The following is a 21,661-nucleotide window of genomic DNA, read 5'->3' as shown; positions in this document are numbered from 1 at the left end:
AGGAGACAGCCCTTCTCTTGCCCCAGGTCACCAGAGGAAACCAGACACTAAAAGAGGAGAGATGTGGGAGGTGGTGCTGGGTCTGCTTCTAGCCAGATGGGGGACTAGGATGCACTAGGGAGGCTGTGGGGCAGCAGTCCCTTTGGGAGGATCACTTTTTGATCACAGATGAAGGTGTTTGTGGACCTGCCTGATCTTTCAGGTGTTGGTACCTTGACTCCCACCACCCCCAGCTACGCAGGCACGTGTTTCATCAAGGCAGAGCCTCCTCCTGTTTGTTTGTCTCTCAGGAAGCTTCACAGCCTTACAGAAGGCCTGACACTCTGCAAAGAGCTATGGCTCCTGCTCACCTAGGAGGGGTGTTACGAATCATCCCAAACCAGAGTGGTTTGGGTTGGAAGGGACCTTAAAGCTCATCGAGTTCCAGCCCCCTGCCATGGGCAGGGACACCTTCCACTAGACCAGGTTGCTCCAAGCCTCATCCAACCTGGAATGTGGGTTGTGCTGGGGAGGGCTGGCTTGCTGTGGAGGGTCTGTCAGTCTGGCTAATCCTCCAGTTGTCTGTCCTAGAGTCTTCCAAATTGCCCTTTTGTCCCTTAACAATTCTGCTTTGCAAATGCTAAAGGAGAATACCCGGGGCAGCATCGCTGCTCCCATTCTCTCCAGGAGAGATAAGGATTCAAACTAACCCTGCTCATTCTCCCCACGCCTGCTGCTGCCCGGTCCAGCCGCTCTCCTGTTGCCTTTGCATAGCTGAGGAGCCAGTAACATCATCTCTGCCAGACAAGTGCTGGTGCCCTCCTCTGAAGGCGTGTGTGTGCCTGAACCCCAGCTGCTCCCAAAGCCGAAGTTGTGCTTTCGCTCTCCAGCAGGGAAACAAGAGTTTGCCCCTTCCATCTCCCGCTTCTATGTTCCCCCCCCCCCCCCCCCCCGGCTGCTTTCCCAGCCCGCTCCGCTCCGGCTCCTCTGACCTCCTTTGACGTGTTGCATTTCACTGGTAACGGGGAGCCGATGGGAGATAAGAGGGTGACCGCCCCGACGTTGTGAGCGGCTCGGGCTGCTTCGGAGGAGCCTCAGGCTCCGGTGCCTCAGCCCCGCTCTCAACAAACGGACCCGTTTCAGGAAGCGCCCTGGAGCCCTCCCCGGCAGCGGTGGAGCCCATCGGAGGCAGAAGGTGGGAGATGAAGGGGAGGTTGTGCTGAGCAGCGGGTAGACAGCTGATTGTCCCCATCTGTGAGAGGGGATCGAGCCCGAGCTGTCCCCTCCTGATGTGTGAATGAGATGGAGAAGGTGCTGGAGGTCCGTGAACCTATCTATGTCCCTGGGGACCCCTTGTGCACCGTCAGCCCCTCGTTTCCCGTGCAGGTTTGCACCGGTTGGGTCTGTTTTGCTGGGAGCGGGATCAAAGGAATTACACACACACACCGCACCCCCCCAGGAACTGCAGCAGGGATGGTGACAGTGGCTCCGAGAGCCACCAGCCGCCCGCCCCAGTGACCGTGGGGCGAACCCGTCCGCTGCTGAATTCCGAGCTGGAAGCTGATCCGGAACCTAGAGGAAAGGGAAGCAAATAAGGGAGGAGGGAAGCGGAGGGCGGGGGGAGAAAGAGGGGGCCTGCATGGCGCACAGCAGGGGCTCGGCAGCGGCCGCTGTCCCTCGGTGCTCGCAGGCTGGTTGCCGTGGATGGCTCTAAGCAGGGAAATAGCAATGAAAGGGGGTTGTGTGTGTTTTAACATGGCATCCACAACAGAGGAATGCAGAGGATGCAGGGGGAGCTCCGCCAGCTGGGTTAACGTTGGTTTTGTTTGCCGTGTCCGAGGGTCCCTGGCGTGTGAGTCCCGTCACACACCCCTGCCCTGGATGTGCTTCACCGACTTGGTCTGGCTTTGCCCTGTGGGGCTGGGGGGTGTGTGTGTGTGTGTGTTGGGGGGGGGTCTGAAGCCCGTGTTTTCCCTCCGCCCAGCTGGCGTCAGGCACTGAGGATGCAGAGCTGAGAGCTCCCGACCACGGGAGGCTGGCTGTAGGATTTCCCTTCGGGTTTGGAGCATCCCTTTCTCTGCTGCCTGCTGTAGAAAGGCGTTGTGCCGGAGCCTGGGGAGCAGATGATCTCCGACTAGTGTTTGGTGACAGGCTGGAAAATCGTGATGGGGAGGTGCTGCTGGAGGCTGAGAGGTGCCTTTTGCCTTTGGAAACAGGGAAGGAGGGAAAAACTGAACTCTGAATAGCCACAAGAGAAGCGAGTGGGGTTCTTTCGCAAGAGGAGCGAGCTGGGATCCTCTCCACCTATTGTGGCGTAAGAACAGACCTTTTGGAAAGCCATCTGAACAGCCGATTCCTTGGGGTTTCTCATCACCTTCTGATCTGGAGAGCATCCCCTTGCCTGGCCGAGGGCCACCACAGCCACCCTGGGCTACCTCCCCTGCCAAGTGGCCACTTGCCGTGGGAGCTCACAGACATGTGCCATTACTACTGAGGGACCCTTTCCAGCGGGAATGCGTATCAGGAGTTGTATTATTTCTTTCCTCCTCCCTTAATTCAGCTCTGCAGCGTCGCAGTATCTAAGAGCGCGGATGCCAGCCGCTCTCGTGCAGTCCGGTGCCTGCAGTTGGCTCAGGGAGGCAGAGCTTCCCACCCTCCAAATGTGAGGGATCGCCGTGGAGCGCCTTGTGAACCTCCAACAAGTAATTCCTGGTTGTGCTCTTCCTGCCTTGCTCCGTGCCTGGGTCACCGCGCTCCCTGCCTGGTCCCGTGGCTGCCGGAGCCCGCGGGGTAGCGAGCGCAGTCGGGATGTAGCATGCATGAGCGTGCGGCGGGAGCGGCGCCCAGGGCCGCAGGCGGGGGCCATGGCTTCCTTTGGGAAGCTGACGGAATACTTCAGCCTGAGGAAGTCGAGGACGGAGCTGCGCTCAGGGCGGCGCGGCCGGCGGAGCGGGAGCTGCTGCTGTAGTGGCCTGGAGTGCAGGTACAGGGTGGCCTGTGCCGCCTCCGTGTGTGCCCCAGGGGGCTGCGGGCTGGGAAATGCAGTCTGAGGGCTTTGCTTTCACTTCATGGCTCCTGGGACTGGGGAGGGGGCTGTGGGCATGGAAAGGGCTCAGGAAGCATCACCTTTGTCCTGAGGGGCTCCTGAGCAGCTCATGGCCGTGGGACGTCTCCAGCAGGCTCCTGGCATCCGTGCCCCTGCCCAGGACACGTCCCAGGTGTCGGTGTTGCACCTCAGATGTCTGCAAGTATCTGCCTGCCTCTGCCTTGGCTGGCTGTGTAGTGCCACTGCACTGTCTCCTGGTTGGAGGAGGAGGTGGTTGTGCTGCAGTTGCCCCTTCTTCCCTCTGCCCCTCACTCTGCTGTGGGCCAAGTCCTGGGCTGAAAAGGCACAAGATGCGGCTTCACAGGTAGGGATGAACCTGGTGCTGACGGAGCCTCCTGGCATGCAGGGGACTGGTTTGGAGGGGTCTTGGTGGTGCTTTGGGACAGGCTGCAGTGTAAAAAGGGCTTCTCTGGGCAGCAGACAAGCTGTTCATTGTCAGCTCGATTGGGGGGTGGATTGATGAGGGGAACATGCTGGGGATGGGGATGGGTGGCACTTGGTGGACTGGAAGTCCCTTTGGAGTGTGCTGCTGTTAGGGTGATTGGGGTTGTGGTGGGAAGCAGCAGGGCCAGCCCCACACATCCTTGGTTTGCATGTCAACACAGTTGCAATGAAGCAAGTTGCTGGGTGCCTGGGTAGCTTTACCTCTCCTGGGGAATGATGAGCAGTGTGTTGGGAATGGCAGTGTGTTGGGTGGTATAGGACGTGGCTAGCCCTTGATGCTTTTTCCCTTCTCTGTGTGGGCTCATGGTGAGACAGAGGGTTAGAGCCTGAGCAGTGTGTGTGTCCCCAAACCCTCTGCTGACCTGCACATGGTGACTCCTTGCTGCTGGAAGGATGTGGGTCTGTGTGGGGACACATGGGGGAAACACAGCACCATGATACCCGTTTGCCTTCTTCCCTGGGTGTTGAGCATCTCATGCCCTCTAAAGGTTATTGGAGTATCGGCAGATTAAAAAGAAGTTGGGGGTCTGTTGCCCGAGTCCCTCTTGTTGTTTCCAGTGCTGCTGCTGCTGAGATGTGATGTGCTGTTGTTGTCTCCCTACTCACTCGGTGGCTGAAGGATTCAGTTGCCTCTTCCCCACTCGCTTGGAGCCTGGCGCAGTTTCTCCGGAAACACGAAACCATCCTTGGCTGAGCCAGGAGCTTTGTTCTGCTCTTCTTTGGCATTGTGGGCAGTAACCCTGGTTTCTGCCCTCTGGTATTTGCTGTGCCAGTGCAATGGGCATGTGGAAGTTCTGCAGGCACTGCCCAGCACAGTGTGTCCATGGGGCTCGCTGGTGTGCGGCCAAGTGCCACATGGGGAGCAAGCATGTGGCTTGGGCATGAGGGGAGTGAAGAGATGCTCCTGGGGCTTCACACCAATCATCTCCCTTGCATAGCCTGCTACTGTTCTGGACCTTGGGTTTTAGGGTGAATTGTGTGATTTCCCATCTAATGGGAGATGCTGTGGTGCCTGCCTAGCTCTGGGGCATTAGTCACACAAGAGTCATTTCTGATGGGTAGCTAGGGTACCAAATCTGCTGGGGAGATGCTAAGTGAGGACTTGTTTAAGAGCAGGAGTGTGGTTTGTGCTGTGTCATTGTGGCTGTTGTGTGGGGTTCTGTGTGGGGCTGCCGGACATGCCTTCCCCAAGCAGAAGCTTCTGCACATGCCTGGATGGTGCAGCATGGCCAAGCTGGAGATGAAGCAGCCGCGCTTCCCTGCCCCAGTGCTGTGCAGCAACTCAGGCTGGCTCTGAGTGCGCACACAGTGCTCCTGAGCCCCAACACCCCCAGACCCAGGGCTCAAGTGCACCTGCAGATCCTGAGCACGTTCCCTTGATTGCACATGGTTGATTATGGCAGTAAAAATGTGTTGATTGAAGCACAGGATGCTTTTGAAATCAGTGTCACTTTCCACCCAAGCTGCTTGAGATTTTTGCTAGGTTTTGTTCTTCCCTCCAATGTCTGTACCTTGAGAAGCCTCACCTGAGCCTCCTGACCCTAGCTGCACTGGCTGCTGCCAGCCAGAAAGCCAAACACTTCATGGCAGGGATCCAAAAGCAAACAAAAGGCATCTCCTGCCACATCTGACCCTGTCCTTACTCTAGATGAGGCTTTTTCTCACTTTGCTGAGCAATGTTCTGGTTTGATTTTATTTCTTCATGCTAATAGGGGCAAATTAAACAAGGAAATAAGTGGCTCAGACCCCTTGTTTCCATGTGCACAGAAGTACTGGAAATCATGGATGCAAGTTCAATAGTGTGATGTCTGAGCCATGGCATGGCCCTGGCACGGCTCAGCCCAGTCGGGCTCCCACCACTCCTGCCAAAGGCCTGTGGTCCCCTGGGACTGCAGCAATCAAGTGTGGGCAGGTCCTCAGCAAGGAGGATGCACTAACTGGAGTTATTAAATTCTAAATATAGTGGTCCCATGTGTTCTTGGGAGACCTCACAGACATTAGCAGGTGTGTAGTTATGCTCTTAAGTAATCTGCCTGCGTTTTCAGACTACACCTCCAGACAGAGCAATGTGCGCAAGGTGGATTTGGGAATTGAGGGCTCAAACTTGTACATGGAAGAGCAGTAGCACGGCATGTTTGTCTCACGTTCTTGAATCAGTTGGACAGTCAGATCTCCAGGGGTTGAGAGGCTCCAAGTGTGACATGCTGGGGATCAGAGTGTCCCCAGCATGCAGCTTGTAGCGTGTGGGGATGGAGTGTAAACACACCGGCCAGGGATTGGCACAGGGTGCCCAGAGAAGCTGTGGCTGCCCCATCTTTGGCAGTGCTCAAGGCCAGGTTGGATGGGGCTTGGAGCAACCTGATCTAGCAACCTGGTGGTTGGAACTGGATGAGCTTTAAGGTTCCTCCAGCTCAAACCAGTCTATGGTTTATTTGCAGTAACTTTTTCCAGTCTGATAGAAGCATTGAGGGATGAACCAGACAATTGGCTTGACTGGCTTTGGAGCCGCATGGCTTTGTGCGGGATAGTGGGGTTTTCTCTGCAGCACTGGATGAAGGTGCCTGGGGGCAAAGACAGGAGGGCCTGTATGTGGTTCTTGGGGCTTGTTCTTTGTGTTATCTTATGGTGTCAGCCTCCAGGTGCTTGTGCCCAGCTCTCTGTGTGTTTGTAAAGAGGATCTGCTTCTGACATGAGGGGTAATGAGGGGAAAAGTCAGGTTCTACAGAACAGCTCATCTAGTGAGTTATTTTAAAACTGGAAGGTCTGGGCAGCCAATTCTGGGTTCCTGCAGCTTTTGAGAGTGGATCAGAACATGGGGGAAGGCTGTTGTCTTGTAACTGGGCTGGGAGACCAGTGGTGCTCCGCTGGGAGTGGGCTGGGGGAGGTTGTTGGAAGTGTTCAGGAGTCTGCTGGCACCTCTCCCGGCTGCTGTCCTCAGCCAAGGCTGCTTAGCATCCAGCAAGCCTGGCAGATGCTGGCCAAGGGCCAGGGGCTCGCAGTGCTGCTGGAAGATCAGGATCCAGTGTCACTGACAGAGTTCATGATTCTTGGAGAACTTCTCAGGGAGCTTCTTGGGGTTGGTCTCAGCCTGAATGCAGTGCTGGCAGCACGCCGCTCCCTGAGAACACCGGTCCTTCCCTCAGGGAGCTGCGACCTGCAGCAGTGACAGCCTCCCCATGGCAGGAGGTTGGAATTAGCTGATCTTAAGATCCTTTCCAACCCAAACCATTTTATGGTTCTAAGGCAAATGACACATCATTAGAAATCCCAAATACTGTACAGGGAAATACTTTTGGGAAGTATCTTGTCCTCTAGGCAGGGACTCAGAGGCTGTTTGATATACTGGCTTTCTCTCTTGGCCCAGTACTGTTTTAGGATAGATCTCCTCACTTGGCTTCAGGAGGTTGATGCACATTCCTTTGATTCTTCCCTGTGAGGGTGCTGAGGCTCTGGAACAGGTTGCCCCGAGAAGCTGTGGCTGCCCCATCCCTGGCAGTGTTCAAGGCCAGGTTGGCTGGGGCTTGGAGCAACCTGGTCTAGTGGAAGGTGTCCCTGCCCATGGCAGGGGGTTGGAACTGGATGAGCTTTAAGGTTCCTTCCAGCCCAAACCATTCTATGATAGGTCCGTGGTCCCCAGAGTCGCATGCGGTCCCAACAGAAGGGGTTTGATGTGCTCATCTGGAGATCACTGCCTAGTTATGGAAAATGAGATCTTCAGGGTGGGGGGAGAGGAAGGAGAGATTTGTGGCTGATTTTGGATCTTGTGTCCTTCTCCTTGGGGGGACCTTCAGCATTGGAAGCAGCAGAACTGAAGACCCTCAACAGTTTGGGGGGTGAAAAGCATAGAGAGTCCAGTTGCAGGGGAGGAGCTTTTCCCTGGCTTGGGTGGAGGCAGTGGAGCAACCTGCCATGAATCCCAGGGAAGCTAAGCTTGGGAAATGGGGAGGAGAGGTGCTTGGCTTGTGCTGAACCAGGGAGTGGGCAAGCAGAGTTAGCTGCAGGGTGTTAAATTATCTAAAAATTCCATAAAAATTCCAACTTGCCTGGCCTGTTCTGCCCATGCCATTAGATAATCTCTGGGTCATGCTCCTGATTTGCACTCATAGAAGGAGCAGAGGTGGGTCCTGCTGTCCCTGCTGCTGTTGGAGCCCATACTGGGGCTTGTAGGAAGCTCTTTGCACTGGGGAGCTGTAACCTCCCCTCCTTTGCGGGTATGTCCTACCCTGATTTCCTGATCCATGTTCCTTGCTGTGTAAGTGGATGGGCTTCGAGGTGGGTGAGTGGGGAGGGGTGGTGGGCAGTGTTCTCCTGGCAGGGTTTGGCTTAGTTGTTTTTGGGTGTTTAAATATCTCTCTTCAGCTCTGGCAGCACGTCTGCGTTCCATCGCACGGTTGTGATAGGGAAGAGAAAGAACTGGCAAGTTTTGGGGCTGGAAAAAGGCACTGAAGGAATAAAATCTGTGTGAGTTTGTCTGTGAGGCAGATGAAAACTGGCAGCGTGTCTACCACTCCTGCCTTAGAGCATGGCCTTTCAACAGCCCCACCGTCGGAGCACGCCTGTCTTGTGCATCATCCCACTGTGTTGCAGTGGCACCGAGTTACCTGGCATCCTGTTGGACATGGCACTGGGGGTTCAGCCCACCTCTTCCAAGTCCCAGTCTGGGGGGTTTTAACTGGTGCTGGCTGTTTTAAATGCTTGGAAGTGTTGAGAGCTGGTAGGATGGAGCAAGAAGCCAGCTGGGGTGTGTAGAGCTAAGGGAAGCCTTGCTGCATGACTGAGGGCATCTTGTGCACCCACCTACAGCAAGTGTGTGTGGACCATTTTCCCCAGGTGCTGTATCCTGCTGCTTGAGCTGGGTGAGAGGCTTTTCACACAAGGTAAAAGTTCCCCCCTGAGGGGCACTGAGGGTCTTGTGCATGGATGTTAGTTTGACTGACTTTACTCTTTGGTTTGGACATGTTTTGAACAAAACCTTCCTGCTTCCAAATGACACACCAATATGAGATGGTACCTGCGTATTTTAAAAGAGAAAACAAGGAAGGAACTTGGAAATGTTTTGGGTTGAGAAGTTTCCACCTGAGACTGTTCAACAAGGTGTTGGTGGCACTTGTATTTCAAACTGCCCAGAACTGACACCTTCCTCCCTGCTGAGAGGCCAGCAGGGAAGCATGTGGGTGGCTGGACTGGCAGTTTTGCTGCCACAGATCATTGTAACCTATTTAAAAGGAATAAATGATGTCCATGGCTGCTTGGTGGATGTGCTCTGTGCTGTGCCCAGGCTGAGCTGGAGACTGAGTCCTAAATTCAGTACGAGTGACTCAGACCACGGCTGTGTTGCAGCAGCACTGTCTGTTTGTTGTTCCTGTTAACTGTGACAGGACACTCGGCACCTGCACAACTTAGTGGTTCCCTTTGCATGGCTGGGCAGGAATGTGAGAAGCAGCTTCAGGAGCTCTTGCATTTTGAGCTGCCTCTCTCACCCTCGGTGGTGGCCTGAGCCTTCCTCCCCTCTGCGCTGCGTCAGCTTTCCCCGGGGCTGTGAGCTGCATCCCTGGTGTGTCACCAAGATGACAAGCCATCAGATGTAAAGGGTTGTGTTTGTGAGCAGAGTGGCAGTGCCATGGGAGGAAATGACATTTAGCTTTTCTTGCTTGATTAAACTGCCTGGGCTTTGTATGTTGAAACCTCAAGAGGCTTTTTGGCTTTGCTCTCCCCAGTTGTTTGCATCAGTGTGGCTGTGATCTACCAGAAAGGGGAGCAGCATGGAAAAGAAATCTCCCTCCCGGTTAAGTCTGTCATTACAAGGGGCATTTCAGCAGATCCTGGTTCTCCATGAGGGTTCCTGTGCACTGGGGACACCTGGGTGTGTTCCCAGTTCCAGCACCCAATACCCTGTCCACAGCCCTGCTGTCAGTGGGGGCTGCTGCCTCCATCCTCTCTTGCATGGTCGTGGTGCTGGGCACCAGCAGCTTTGCAGGGGAAGTGATGTGGATGGAGCCAGTGATGCCTTGCTTCTGGTCATCTCTGCTGCTTGGTGCTCCTCAAAAACCTGCTCTTGTGGCTGTAGGCAGCATGAACAGCAGGTCAGGGGAGGATTCTCCCCTCTATTGTGGTCCAGGGAGATCCCCCTGCAGTCCTGCATCCAGCTCTGGGGCAACAGCACGAGAAGGGACGTGGAGCTGTTGGAGTGAGTCCAGAGGAGGCCACAGAGATGCTGCAAGGGCTGGAGCAGCTCTGCTCTGGAGCCAGGCTGAGAGAGCTGGGCTGGTTCAGCCTGGAGAAGAGAAGGCTCCTTAAGGGGAGACCTTAGAGCAGCTCCAGTGCCTAAAGGGGCTACAAGAAACCTGGAGAGGGGCTTTGGACAAGGGCCTGTAGGGACAGGCCAAGGGGGAATGGCTTTAACCTGCCAGAGGGGAGACTGAGATGAGCTCTTAGGCAGAAGCTCTTCCCTGTGAGGGTGCTGAGGCGCTGGCACAGGGTGCCCAGAGAAGCTGTGGCTGCCCCATCCCTGGCAGTGTTCAAGGCCAGGTTGGCCGGGGCTTGGAGCAACCTGGTCTGGTGGAAGGTGTCCCTGCCTGTGGCAGGGGATTGGAACTGGATGAGCTTTAAGGTCCCTTCCAACTCAAACCAGTCTGGGATTCTATCTTTCCCATGGAATTGTCTGCATGTGTTGGAGCTGGCTGGGAAAATCACACTTCCTGCAACTGGCAGGCGGGAAAGGCACGTCTGAGCTCTTCTTGTTGTCTTTTTGGGGTTTGGGGCCTTTTTTTATTGAAAGCCACAGGATGTGTCTGCCACCCCATGTTCTTCCTTCATGCTTTGCTTCTGGCCTCCTTTTAGAGCTAATCTTTGGAATGGGTGAGGAGGTTGGGAGCTATTTTCTGCACAAGCTGAAGTTAATCTTTGCCTGGATTAGGCAGAAAGTAATGGATTGTCATCCTTTATTTTGGAACAGTAGTTGGATGGGGTAGCAGGAGGAGGGGGGAGTTATACTGGTATTAAGGAGAATTACGTCTGTAGCATGACTTCAGCAAACATCTCCTTCAGCAGGAAGCCTTGGCCTGTGAATCACAGTTGCTAGAAAGACAGTTTGATTCCTCCTTCCCCCGGTGTTTTGGCACTGAGTCACTGCTGGGTGGGTGCACAGGTAGGAAACAGAAGCCCCAGCAATACACACTGGGAATTGCGCACGAGGAGGTGGAAGGAAGTGAGTTCAGACAGCAGATGTGAATGTAACAGCTTCTACTAAATGTGGTGGCTGGCAGGGGGAAGGTTTCTGAACAGAGATTGTCCCTGGGTGCCCTACTCAGCCTTAGGTGTAGGGCACCATGCAGCAAATGCAGCAGGGAGTGGGGTTGGAGGGACCCTGCCAGGCCCAGGGGAGCGATGGGGGGGTGGGGGTGGCTCCCTCCTGACAGCCATCAAGGTACCTACATCGGCATCACTTACCTGTGGAGGGGAAGGGAAGGGGCTTTGTGACCTCCTGTGCCTCAGGGAGATGTTGAGCTGAACGGGACATAGGGATTCCATGAAGATGGTGGTGGTGGAGCACGGGAGTGCCACAGGGCAGTGCGGAGAGCTCTGGGGAGCAGGGAAGTGATGCCATCAAGATTTGGAGGGGTCTGAGCAAACAGTGTCATCCATCCATCACCCTGGAGGACCCATCCTCTAGCTGACCTTGGATGCTGAAGGACCTTCTAAAAGTGACCAGCCCTGATCTGGCCACTATGTGAGAGTGGGAAATGGAAGACAGAGCAGCAATGGCACCCTCCTGTGAGGATGTTTGGGTGGGTTACCTCCTCCAAAGCCCTTGCTGGGGAGTTGGCCGCTCCTGGGAGAGCATCTGGGTGATGCTCTCCTACCAGAGGTGGGCTGAGATGGGTGTTCTGAAGAGTTGGAGAGCAAGGAGAGGGGGGGATGGCTTGACAGAGGAGGCTTTTTGTGGATCCAGGAAGAGAAATTTCAAAGAGGAAAGAAAAAACAGGAGACTTCTGTTCAGAGCAGTTCAAATGCAAAGATAATAGTTTAATAAGTATCTTTTTCCCCTCAAAAATCTGTGTTTTCTACAGTAGGAATAGTTGGCAATTATACCAATTTGTGCAACATATTTTTAGTGTGCATTTTTTGATGGGAAGAATGCAGGTGGGAATAAGCAGCTCCTGGTGAGCCTGCTGTGGCAGCAGCCTCCGCCCTCGCTGCCCACCTGCGGCAGACCCATGGGCAAAGCCCTTTTGCTTGGAGCAAGCTGCTCTAGTGGAAGGTGTCCCTGCCTGGGGCAGGGGGTTGGAACTGGATGAGCTTTAAGGTTTGTTCCAGCCCAAACCAGTCTGTGAGTCTATAGGATGGACCCTCAGCCCACCCATTAGCCCCCATCCTGGGAAGGCAGTAGCTCCTGAGGGAGGTCTTCACTCCCAGCTCTACTCCCAGCTCTGCTTCCTGCTCCTTGCAGCATCCATTATCCCTTCACCAAAAGCCACTTCTTTTAGGGATGTTTCTGTGACACATTAGTATCATCACAGAATCATGGAATGGTTCAGGTTAGAAGGGACCTCAAAGCTCACCCAGTTCCAACCCACTGCCACATGCAAGGACACCTTCCACCAGACCAGGTTGCTCCAAGCCCCTGTGTCCAACCTGGCCTTGAACACTGCCAGGGATGGGGCAGCCACAGCTTCTCTGGGCACCCTGTGCCAGTGCCTCAGCACCCTCACAGGGAAGAGCTTCTTCCTTATATACAGCCTAAATCTCCCCTGTTTCAGTTTGAACCCACTACCCCTTGTCCTGTCACCACAGTCCCTGATGAAGAGTCTCTCTCCAGCATCCAAACTGGGAGCATAAAGATCAGTCTTGTTGCACAGGCTTGCTGTCCATTTGACCACAGTGGCAACCTTCCTCTTGTGCTGCTGCTTCTTCAGAGGAAAATGAGAACCGGCCTAAAGCTCTGGATGCACAGGATGGTTTAAAACAGCACTATGCTGGTCAAGCCTATGACTACAAATATGTTTTTTGACCAAAACATATGAAATAATGATTTTTGCCAGGGGTTAATAGACAGAGATAAGCCAGCTTTGCCATTGTCAGCCTCAAGGGCTGGAAAACCTGGTCGTGCTGCAGAAACAATAGGATTTAAAACAAGCCGAGCAGCCCCAGCACTGGCTGGAGTGTCTTTGTGTTTCCTGTGCTGTAGAACTCATGCCTGAAGCATCTGTCCTGTGTTTGTCAGGAGCAGCAGCATCCTTTCGAAGATGGTCTCAGTGGCAGTGTTTTGTCCAGTGCTCAGGTGATGGTCCCTGTTGGAGGGATGCCCTTCAAGCCAGAGAGGTGGCAGGAGAGGAAGCTTTTGCAACCCAGCTGGTGGAAATCATGCTATTTACCCGCTCTCAGCTGAGCCTGGGAAGGTATTTTTATAGCTTCACATGCTTTGGGTTTATTTTTCTGCTTTGCTTTTCTGGACTTGCAAGCTGAATGCTGTTTTGGGTTTTGTTTTGCTTTGAAAGTGTTCCACAGCCAGATAAAAGACTCTCTGTTTTCAGCTGTCATCCTCCACTCTTCAGCCCCTGTTACCTTTTAACAGCAGGAAGACAGTTTTGTGGAAGCTTGGCTTGAATTAGGAAGAGAGAGATGCGACACAGCGGAACCCCTCCTGCTCAGGGGTACTGCTGTGCCCTGTGCCACAGCAGGAGGGGATGCTCCTGCCTCCTCTCTGCTCCCAGATGACGCGGATGGGCTCGGCTGCTCATCTCTTCTGCTAGAAATGTGGCTCTGATAGATGGGGAAGGTCCTGCTGCAAGGAGGTGGTGATTGTCACCCCTCAGTGCCTGTGTGATGAGAACCGGTGTGGCTCTTTGTTGGCTGCTGGGAACTTAACTCTGATGCGGACACCTGCCAGCAAGAACAGGTTTCCTGTTTGGGTGTTTTCTGAATGTGAAGGGAAGATTTCTCAGTGATTTTCTCTGACTTCTGCAATTCACAGGGGCACTGGAAAAGTACTGGTGACTTAGGCATTTGCTGACAGTTGATGAGGCTTCCAGAGCAAATGATGGTGGCTTGAACACACACGGGTGCCCTGTGAAGGCTCCACGATTCCTAAATCCTTGGCCTTTAGTTTTTAAGGCCACTCTGTTTTAGCTGATTGTTTCACTTCCTCTCAGGGTCCTTCTCTAGGCTTCCCCACTGCAGAATGACCCCCACACACTTCACCCCCTACCCTCTCTGGGGCCCTGCTGCTGCTTTGGGCTTTGGACCACACTGAACTGCATCTGGAGGCTGCTGCTGTTGTTGCCATGTGCTTCTGTCCGGAAACAGCTTCTAAGGCACTTGCAGCCGCTCTGCTTCACCTCTCCTGCTGCTTCCTTTTCCTGCAAAACCCCTCTGCAGAAACTAGTTCTCTTGTCTCCTGCCGCTGTCTGGATGGGGATGAAGGAGAGCATTGTACAAATCACTGCTCTTGAAATCATCCAGAGACAGATTTGGGTTGGAAGGGACCTTAAAGCTTAAAGCTTAACCCCCTGCCATGCACAGGGACACCTTCCACTAGACCAGGTTGCTCCAAGCCCCGTCCAACCTGGCCTTGAACACTGCCAGGGATGGGGCAGCCGCAGCTTCTCTGGGCACCCTGTGCCAGCGCCTCAGCACCCTCACAGGAAAGAGCTTCTGCCTAAGAGCTCATCTCAATCTCCCCTCTGTCAGGTTAAAGCCATTCCCCCTTGGCCTGTCCCTACAGGCCCTTGTCCAAAGCCCCTCTCCAGCTTTCTTGTAGCCCCTTTAGGCACTGGAGCTGCTCTAAGGTCTCCCCTTAAGGAGCCTTCTCTTCTCCAGGCTGAACCAGCCCAGCTCTCTCAGCCTGGCTCCAGAGCAGAGCTGCTCCAGCCCTTGCAGCATCTCCATGGCCTCTTCTGGACTCACTCCAACAGCTCCACATCCCTCTTGTGTTGTTGCCTCCAGAGCTTCCCCATGGTGCATGTTCTCCAGCAGCAGTATTCACACCTGGGGTGCTGAGGCACAGCCCTGCCTTGCTTCATGCATGGACTTTAGGGTGTCCATGATCCAGCTCTGCTTCCTGTAGAAGTAGGCTCTGCCCCTGCCCAGGGCATGCATTCAAAGTGGGGTGAAGCTCTACAGGGATGGCAGTGACATGGTCACCCTGCCCTTGCTTCTCCACCTTTTCTGGAGGGCTCTGAGCTCTTTGGGATACATGTCATCCCCTGTGCCAGTTACCTTGCCCTCAGCTTGGTCTCTGCAGCTGTTTCAAGGGATTGATATGGTGCTTTGTTTGTTGTTTTACCTTTTGCAGCATCACTGGTGCTAGGAGGCCATGTGGAGGGGGAGGCACACAGCACCTTCGCCCTCCTCCCCAGCCAGAGGCATGTTTGTGCTCGCCCCAGCCCAGGAGCAGGTTGTGGTGGGGAATTGCTCCTCCTGGATTGCAGCATCTCTCATTTTCCTGAATCCATCAGAAACCTTTGTGGAGTTTTTAAGGTCAGGTTGCTAAGTTACACCTCCTTGAAGGAACCGGCTAAGCCACGTCTTAGAGGGAAGATCCGGGAGTGGTGTCCCTCTGCAATAACTTGGCTCTCCTGCCCCTATCCCTGCCATCCTCTGCCAGTCCTGGGCTACTCCCAGTACCTCATTTAGCTGTTCTTCCCCAAACCTTCAGCATTAGGATCTTCCTTTGCTTGGCTGATGTAGTGAACTAGTTGACTGGCGGTATAGAGGAGCCCCCAAAATTCCCTGTGAAATGTTCTGCAGGAGGAGCAGCCATTTGGCATCTCCATCTTTTTCTGAATCGTTATTTGCTTTTCGGAGCTGTGAGTCCTTTGGGACACACATTGTTGCCTTCTGAGCTTGGAAATGGCCTCATATCAGGGCATGTGGCTGGCACCAGTCCCCAGCTCTGGAGCAGCAGGCAGGGACCCTGCTGCTCTGCCACTCCCTTTTCCCCATTGCTTTCTGCCTTAACCTTTTCTCCTTCCCATTTTCCATGAGCAGCCTGGCTCTGGGAAAATGGGTGAGAGGGGAACTGGACTAGTGCAGGGTGCACCTGGCTTTCTCTTGAGAGCTGATTGAATGCTGTGGCAGGGTGAGGGCTTTCCTTCTCCCAGGAAGGGGACATTTGTGGGGAGTCAGCATCCTCAGGCATTTCCAAGGCATGTGCAGGAGGTCTTCCTGCTCAGATACTTGGGAAATTGTAGTGAGGTTTATTGCGGTAATTTTTGGGTCACTGGAGTAGTGGGTTTAGGATTGTTTTTCCCTTGCTGCTTGCTGTCTCTCTTGTGTTGCTGGGTTTCTGCTGTAGCTGGTGTAGTGACTCTGTCCTTCCCCTGGATAAGCTGCAGACACCATCCTCTCTAGACTGGGCTGGGAAGTGCCCTGGGGAGCAGCTTCTCCCACATTGAAATGAGGGGAAGCACAACCTGAGGGGGTGTGTGCAGTTGCTTGAAGGAGGCATGCAGGATTTGGCTTTCCCTGGTTTAATCACAGAATCCCAGACTGGTTTAGGTTGGAAGGAAACTTAAAGGTCATCCAGTTCCAACCCCCTGCCATGGGCAGGGACACCTTCCACCAGACCAGGTTGCTCCAAGCCCCGTCCAGCCTGGCCTTGAACTGCCAGGGATGGGGCAGCCACAGCTTCTCTGGGCACCCTGTGCCAGCGCCTCAGCACCCTCACAGGGAAGAGCTTCTGCCTAAGAGCTCATCTCAGTCTCCCCTCTGTCAGGTTAAAGCCATTCCCCCTTGGCCTGTCCCTACAGGCCCTTGCCCAAAGCCCCTCTCCAGCTTTCTTGTAGCCCCTTTAGGCACTGGAGCTGCTCTAAAGTCTCCCCTTAAGGAGCCTTCTCTTCTCCAGGCTGAACCAGCCCAGCTCTCTCAGCCTGGCTCCAGAGCAGAGCTGCTCCAGCCCTTGCAGCATCTCCGTGGTGTCCTCTGGACCCATTTCAACTTTCATAAACTTTCCCTCTATCCCTCCCTTGCTTTCATCTCTGCTCAGCCCTTCCCCTCGCTTCCGCTGGGGTGATGGAGAAGCTGGGTAAGGACATCACCATGGGGAAGGCTTTGGACACAGCACATCTTTTGTGATGTGTTCTGCCTCTCTTCTCATAGCATCGTAGAATGGTTTGGGTTGGAAGGGACCTTAAAGATCATCATTTTTACCTTTTTTTTTTTGTCGCAGTGGCTTTGTTGGTTAGCCTGTTGGCCTCACTGAAAGCTTGGGAAGCTGCACGGGGTGTCAGGCTCTGGTGGGGGATGCTGGAGCACTCAGCTGGGTTGGCTTGTGTCCGGCGACTGTCCCAGGGCTGCCGGCAGGAGGCCGGGCCCTGGGGACTCATCTCACACTTCCTCATCTGACTGCCGACTGGGGGTGATGGAGCTGTCACTGGGCTCCTGCCTGAGCTCTCACAGGCAGCCAGAAAGTTTTTTTCCCCTGTGTCAAGACTTGATTATGTGCTCTCCTTTCTACCAAAATGCCAAATGGCAGCTAAATGTAGGCTGCAACAGCATTGATTATGGCTTTTCTAATAGAGCTTTACACTCCATCAGGGATCTTTAGTAATGGGATGTGGCATCCTTCATCAGACGTAGCTGTGGAGCCTGCTTGGGAAGTATACATGGATGCAACATGACTTCCTGGTGATATCAAGTTCCAGCAGACAGTGGCTGCTGAGGCCTCTGGAGTTGTGCTTGGTGTCCTAGTATCAGCTGGGATAGAGTTATTCTCTTCCTAGTAGCTGGTGCAGTGCTGTGTTTTGGCTTTATTCTGAGAATGATACCGAGAACACACTGATGGTTTAAGTCGCTAAGCATTGTTACCCTGATCAAGGACTTCTCATGCTCTGCCAGTGAGATGGTGTGTGTGTGGGGTTGTGTACAAGAAGCTGAGAGGAAGCAGAGACAGGACACCTGACCCAAACTAGCTGAAGGGGTATTCCATACCATAGAGCATGAGGCTTGAGTTATAAACTGGAGGGAGTTGCCTGGAAGGGACCGTTTGCTGCTCAGGAATGAGCACTGGTCAGTGAGTGGTGAGCAATTGTATTGAGCATCACTTGGGTTTTCCTGGATTTTTTTCTCTCTTTTTGTTATCTCCCTTTTCATTTTTGTTATAATAATATTTCATTTTATTTCAATTATGAGGGTGCTGAGGCGCTGGCACAGGGTGCCCAGAGAAGCTGTGGCTGCCCCATCCCTGGCAGTGTTCAAGGCCAGGTTGGATGGGGCTTGGAGCAACCTGGTCTAGTGGAAGGTGTCCCTGCCCATGGCAGGGGGTTGGAACTGGGTGAGCTTTAAGGTCTCTTCCAGCCTAAACCACTCTAGAAATTATTAATCTGCTCTTACCTCAACCCACATGATTTACCTGTTTCTGATCCTCCTTCCCATCCCACCCAAGGAGGTAGTATATAGCTGCTGGCTGAGGACACACGAGGTGGTAGATCCACATACATGGAGCGTGCTTGGGAATCCAAGTTCAGATTTCAGATATAAACAGGTTTCTAGTTGCTTTTCTCTTTCTTTAATAAATCATTGTCTGCAGGTTTGCAACGTTAAAGTTGTTGCTTGTTAGAGGGTGAGAATTCTTCCCTCTTTGCCCCCATTAGATTTGTGTGAGTGGCACTGTAGGCACAAGGGGATGTTAGTGCTTAAAATGCTAATGCTGTTCTGCGGGTGATGGTGCTGTACCCAGGTGCCTTTAAAAGAGCTGTGATTTATGTGCAAGAAAAAAAGGAAGGTTTTGAATGCTGGCAGAGCCCAGGAATCATTTATGCAGCACAGTGATGTGTTAAGTTACAGCCCTGTTGTCTTGTGCCAGTGAAATATGTTACAATGGGAGATACATACGTTGTACTGAAATAGAAACAACTCCGGATGCTAATTCTGGCTTTGTATCTCCTGGCATAGCTTGTTTTCATGTCAATGCAAGTGAGGCATGGTGCCTGGAGTGGACAGGATGGTTCTGTGCTTGGTGCAGCTGCAACAGTGCCTCTCCAGGGCTAGGGCAGAGCTGCCCCTGTCCCCGCAGTGCTCAGTGACAGCTGTGTGGGGCAGAGCAGCATCATATCATCAACTGTCTGAGAGAGCTGGGCTGGTTCAGCCTGGAGAAGAGAAGGCTCCTTAAGGGGAGACCTTAGAGCAGCTCCAGTGCCTAAAGGGGCTACAAGAAACCTGGAGAGGGGCTTTGGGCAAGGGCCTGTAGGGACAGGACAAGGGGGAATGGCTTTAACCTGACAGAGGGGAGACTGAGATGAGCTCTTAGGCAGAAGCTCTTCCCTGTGAGGGTGCTGAGGCGCTGGCACAGGGTGCCCAGAGAAGCTGTGGCTGCCCCATCCCTGGCAGTGTTCAAGGCCAGGTTGGACACAGGGGCTTGGAGCAACCTGGTCTGGTGGAAGGTGTCCCTGCTCATGGCAGGGGGTTGTGACTGGATGAGCTTTAAGGTTCCTTCCAACCTAAACCAGTCTGGGATTCTGTGATTCCATGATTGCCTGTAAACAAGGGTGAATGCAATTAATACAGCAATTAATGCATTTCTGAACCTACACGCTGAATGTGCTCCCTATCCCTGCTCTGATGGATGTGTCTTTCATGGTCTGAGTGGAAGGCCCCCAGGTAGGCACAGGGAGTGCCCTGCTCCCAGTGCTGTGGCTCCTGCCTTTCACGCATGTGTAGCCAGCCCATCCCTTGGTATGTGCCTGCTGCACCAGCAGTGCCATCCTGCAGGAATCACGGTGCAGTGAGTGCTGCTGCTTGCCTGGAAATTGCACCCAATGCCAACAGCAGCTGGGAGCTGCTGTCACGTTTGTAATAGGAGTGAGAAACGATCATCATCAAGGGAGCAGTGACAAGCAGCCACCAAGAGGCAGGAGCTTCTGCATGGTGTGCTCCCTGTGTGATCTTGAGGCCTGGTGCAGTGGAAATGGAATGAACCTGAGTGCTGTAAGGTGCAGGGAGGCAGAGCACCCTTTTTCTGCAGGAGCTTGTCTCTGTGCGATGCTCCGGGATGGGATGAGGATGCTGGTCCAAGCTGGAGGAAGGGCAAGTGAGGGCTGTGGAAACAACTGAAGGTCATCTTGTGTGAAGAGGCTGAAAGAACTTGCCTTAATCAGCCTAAAGAAACACAGGCTGGAAGGGGCTGTGACTGAAGTGTAATAGCAATTAATCATGGGAGCAAATACCAGAGAGAGAGGATAATTATTTAAGGTAAAGGTTAAAATTGTCACAAGAACAACTGAGCATAAACCAGCTAAGGATTGAATTTTGGATGGGAATTTGAAGGATTTGCATCATTCAATGTGAGATTTGGGAGCAGCCTTGAGACTCTGCTGAGTTCCCCTCACGGTGTGCTGGGAGCTGAGTCAGGGTCTGGTGTGGGGTCTGGGGAGCAGGGGACAGGGGACAGTTTTGGGGTGATCTCAGCATACAGCTCTTGGCACTGGGTGATCCCGTCTTGTCTCCAGGGATGCACGGTGGGGACTGTGGCATCAGGTCAAAGGGAGGTGATCCTCCCTTTCTGCTCGACCCTGATGAGGCCACATCTGCAGTCCTCTGTCTAGTGCTGGGCTCCTCAGTACAAGAATGACAAGGAGCTACCAGAGAGGGTCCAGCGGAGGCCACAAGGATGATCAGGGGTCTGGAGCATCTCTCTTACAAGCAGAGATTGCGGGAGCTGGGCCTGTTCAGTCCAGAGAAGAGCAGACTGAGAGGGGATCTCATCAATGCAGATCAGTATCCCAAAGGCAGGTGCCAGGAGGATGGTGCCAGACCCTTTTCAGTGATGCCCAGCGACAGGATGAGGAGCAGTGCCCATAAACTAAAGCACAAGTTTCACCTCAACACGAGGAAGAACTTCTTTCCACTGAGGGTGGCAGAGCACTGGAACAGGCTGCCCAGGGGGGTTGTGAGTTCTCCTTCTCTGGAGACATTCGAACCCCACCACTATAAACTGCTTCTGGTGGCTCTGCTTTGGCAGAGGGTTGAACTGGATGATCTCCAGAGGTCCCTCCCAACCCTAATGGTTCCGTGCTTCAGTGATTCTGTCTCCTCACACCATAGCAGTGCTGGGCATCTGTTCCTTTTTATCACATTCCAATTTGTCACAGAATCTTCGCAGCATGGCCTGGGCCAGTCTTATCCCTGAGGATGGCACCTGAGGATCATCCCTTGAGAGAGGCTGTGGGATAAAGCAGAAGAAAAAGGGACCTGCTGCCATGGCCCACTGCGAGACTCTAGGGTTTTGGAGAAGGTGGCAGTTCATGGTCATGCTACTCATACGTTCTGTGTCTCGGTCACCTTTGCACCCCATCATCGAACTTGATTGAGTTTTGACCCCACAGAGACCTTGTCCTTGTGTTTCTACATGTTTCATGACACCTTTGTGACCTCTGCAGTACCTGCTGCCTGATTCTGTCTTGCTATAGACCAGACCTTTCCATAGCACATGCGCCGGGCACTCCAGGGTGCCTGATTTCCACCACAAAAAGCATTCTGGTGTCTCAGATGATGCTCAGTGCCAAGTGGGGTTTTTATTCTCTTCAAGACAATTCATGTCACTTCAGTCTTAAACCCTCTGGTTGTTTTCTTGCTTAATCCTGATTCTCTCTTAAGTTTTGAGCTGGCATGGCTGCTAGAATGCTTCACATGCTGATCGTGGCTTGCAGCTCAAGATGCAAATCCTGATTAAAATACACTGGTGAAAGAAAAAGGCTTTCCTTTAGGACCAGCGTTCAGATGGCAGGCGCAGTCTGGTGTTGGGAAGCCCTATAAGCTCTCAGCCCAGTGGTAGCAGTGTGTGTGTTACGGAAGGCTCCTGGCCTGAAGAAGCCACCCCACTGACAGGGGTATCCTGTGTTTTCTCCCTCAAGGTCTCTGGACAGGAAGCTGCAACGGCCACTGCTGGGGAAGTCCCGGACGCTGCCCAGCATCCCGCAGTCTCCGGTCCTGAGCAGACTTCCCCTCCTCGACCCCGCTGTGTACAGGGAGGAGATGCCAGAACAGAAGCCCTACAAGAAGCACTCAGCCCCTGACCCCCAGAAAGGCTGCACGGTCCCTTCCGCTGGTAAGTAGCTTCTGCTGGGCTTCCACCCTGCCTGCCAAATCCTGGCAAATCTTTCCTGCTTGTCCAGGGGCACAAATTCCTGGGAGAAT

General features: G+C 53.6%; 1 protein-coding gene across 5 annotated transcripts in view; it reads left to right on the top strand.

The window, feature by feature from the left end:
• LOC136016422 (ankyrin repeat and fibronectin type-III domain-containing protein 1-like) overlaps positions 1-21,661 on the top strand; it is a 231,786-nt gene that overhangs the window by 44,098 nt on the left and 166,027 nt on the right. For 2 of the 5 annotated variants that reach the window (XM_065683594.1, XM_065683598.1), the window contains one exon: positions 21,379-21,572. In XM_065683594.1, the coding sequence (XP_065539666.1) occupies positions 21,500-21,572 (73 nt within the window). In that variant the 5' untranslated portion in view covers positions 21,379-21,499. Of the gene's footprint in view, positions 1-1,107; positions 1,175-2,692; positions 2,963-21,378; positions 21,573-21,661 lie in introns of those variants that run through there. The other 3 variants (XM_065683595.1, XM_065683596.1, XM_065683593.1) reach the window with 3 other exon arrangements.

This window comes from Lathamus discolor, chromosome 6 (genome assembly GCF_037157495.1).
Source record: "Lathamus discolor isolate bLatDis1 chromosome 6, bLatDis1.hap1, whole genome shotgun sequence".
Lineage (NCBI taxonomy): Eukaryota > Metazoa > Chordata > Aves > Psittaciformes > Psittacidae > Lathamus > Lathamus discolor.
The sequence above is the reverse complement of the archived record's forward strand: the minus strand, read 5'-3'. Positions and strand labels throughout refer to the sequence as shown.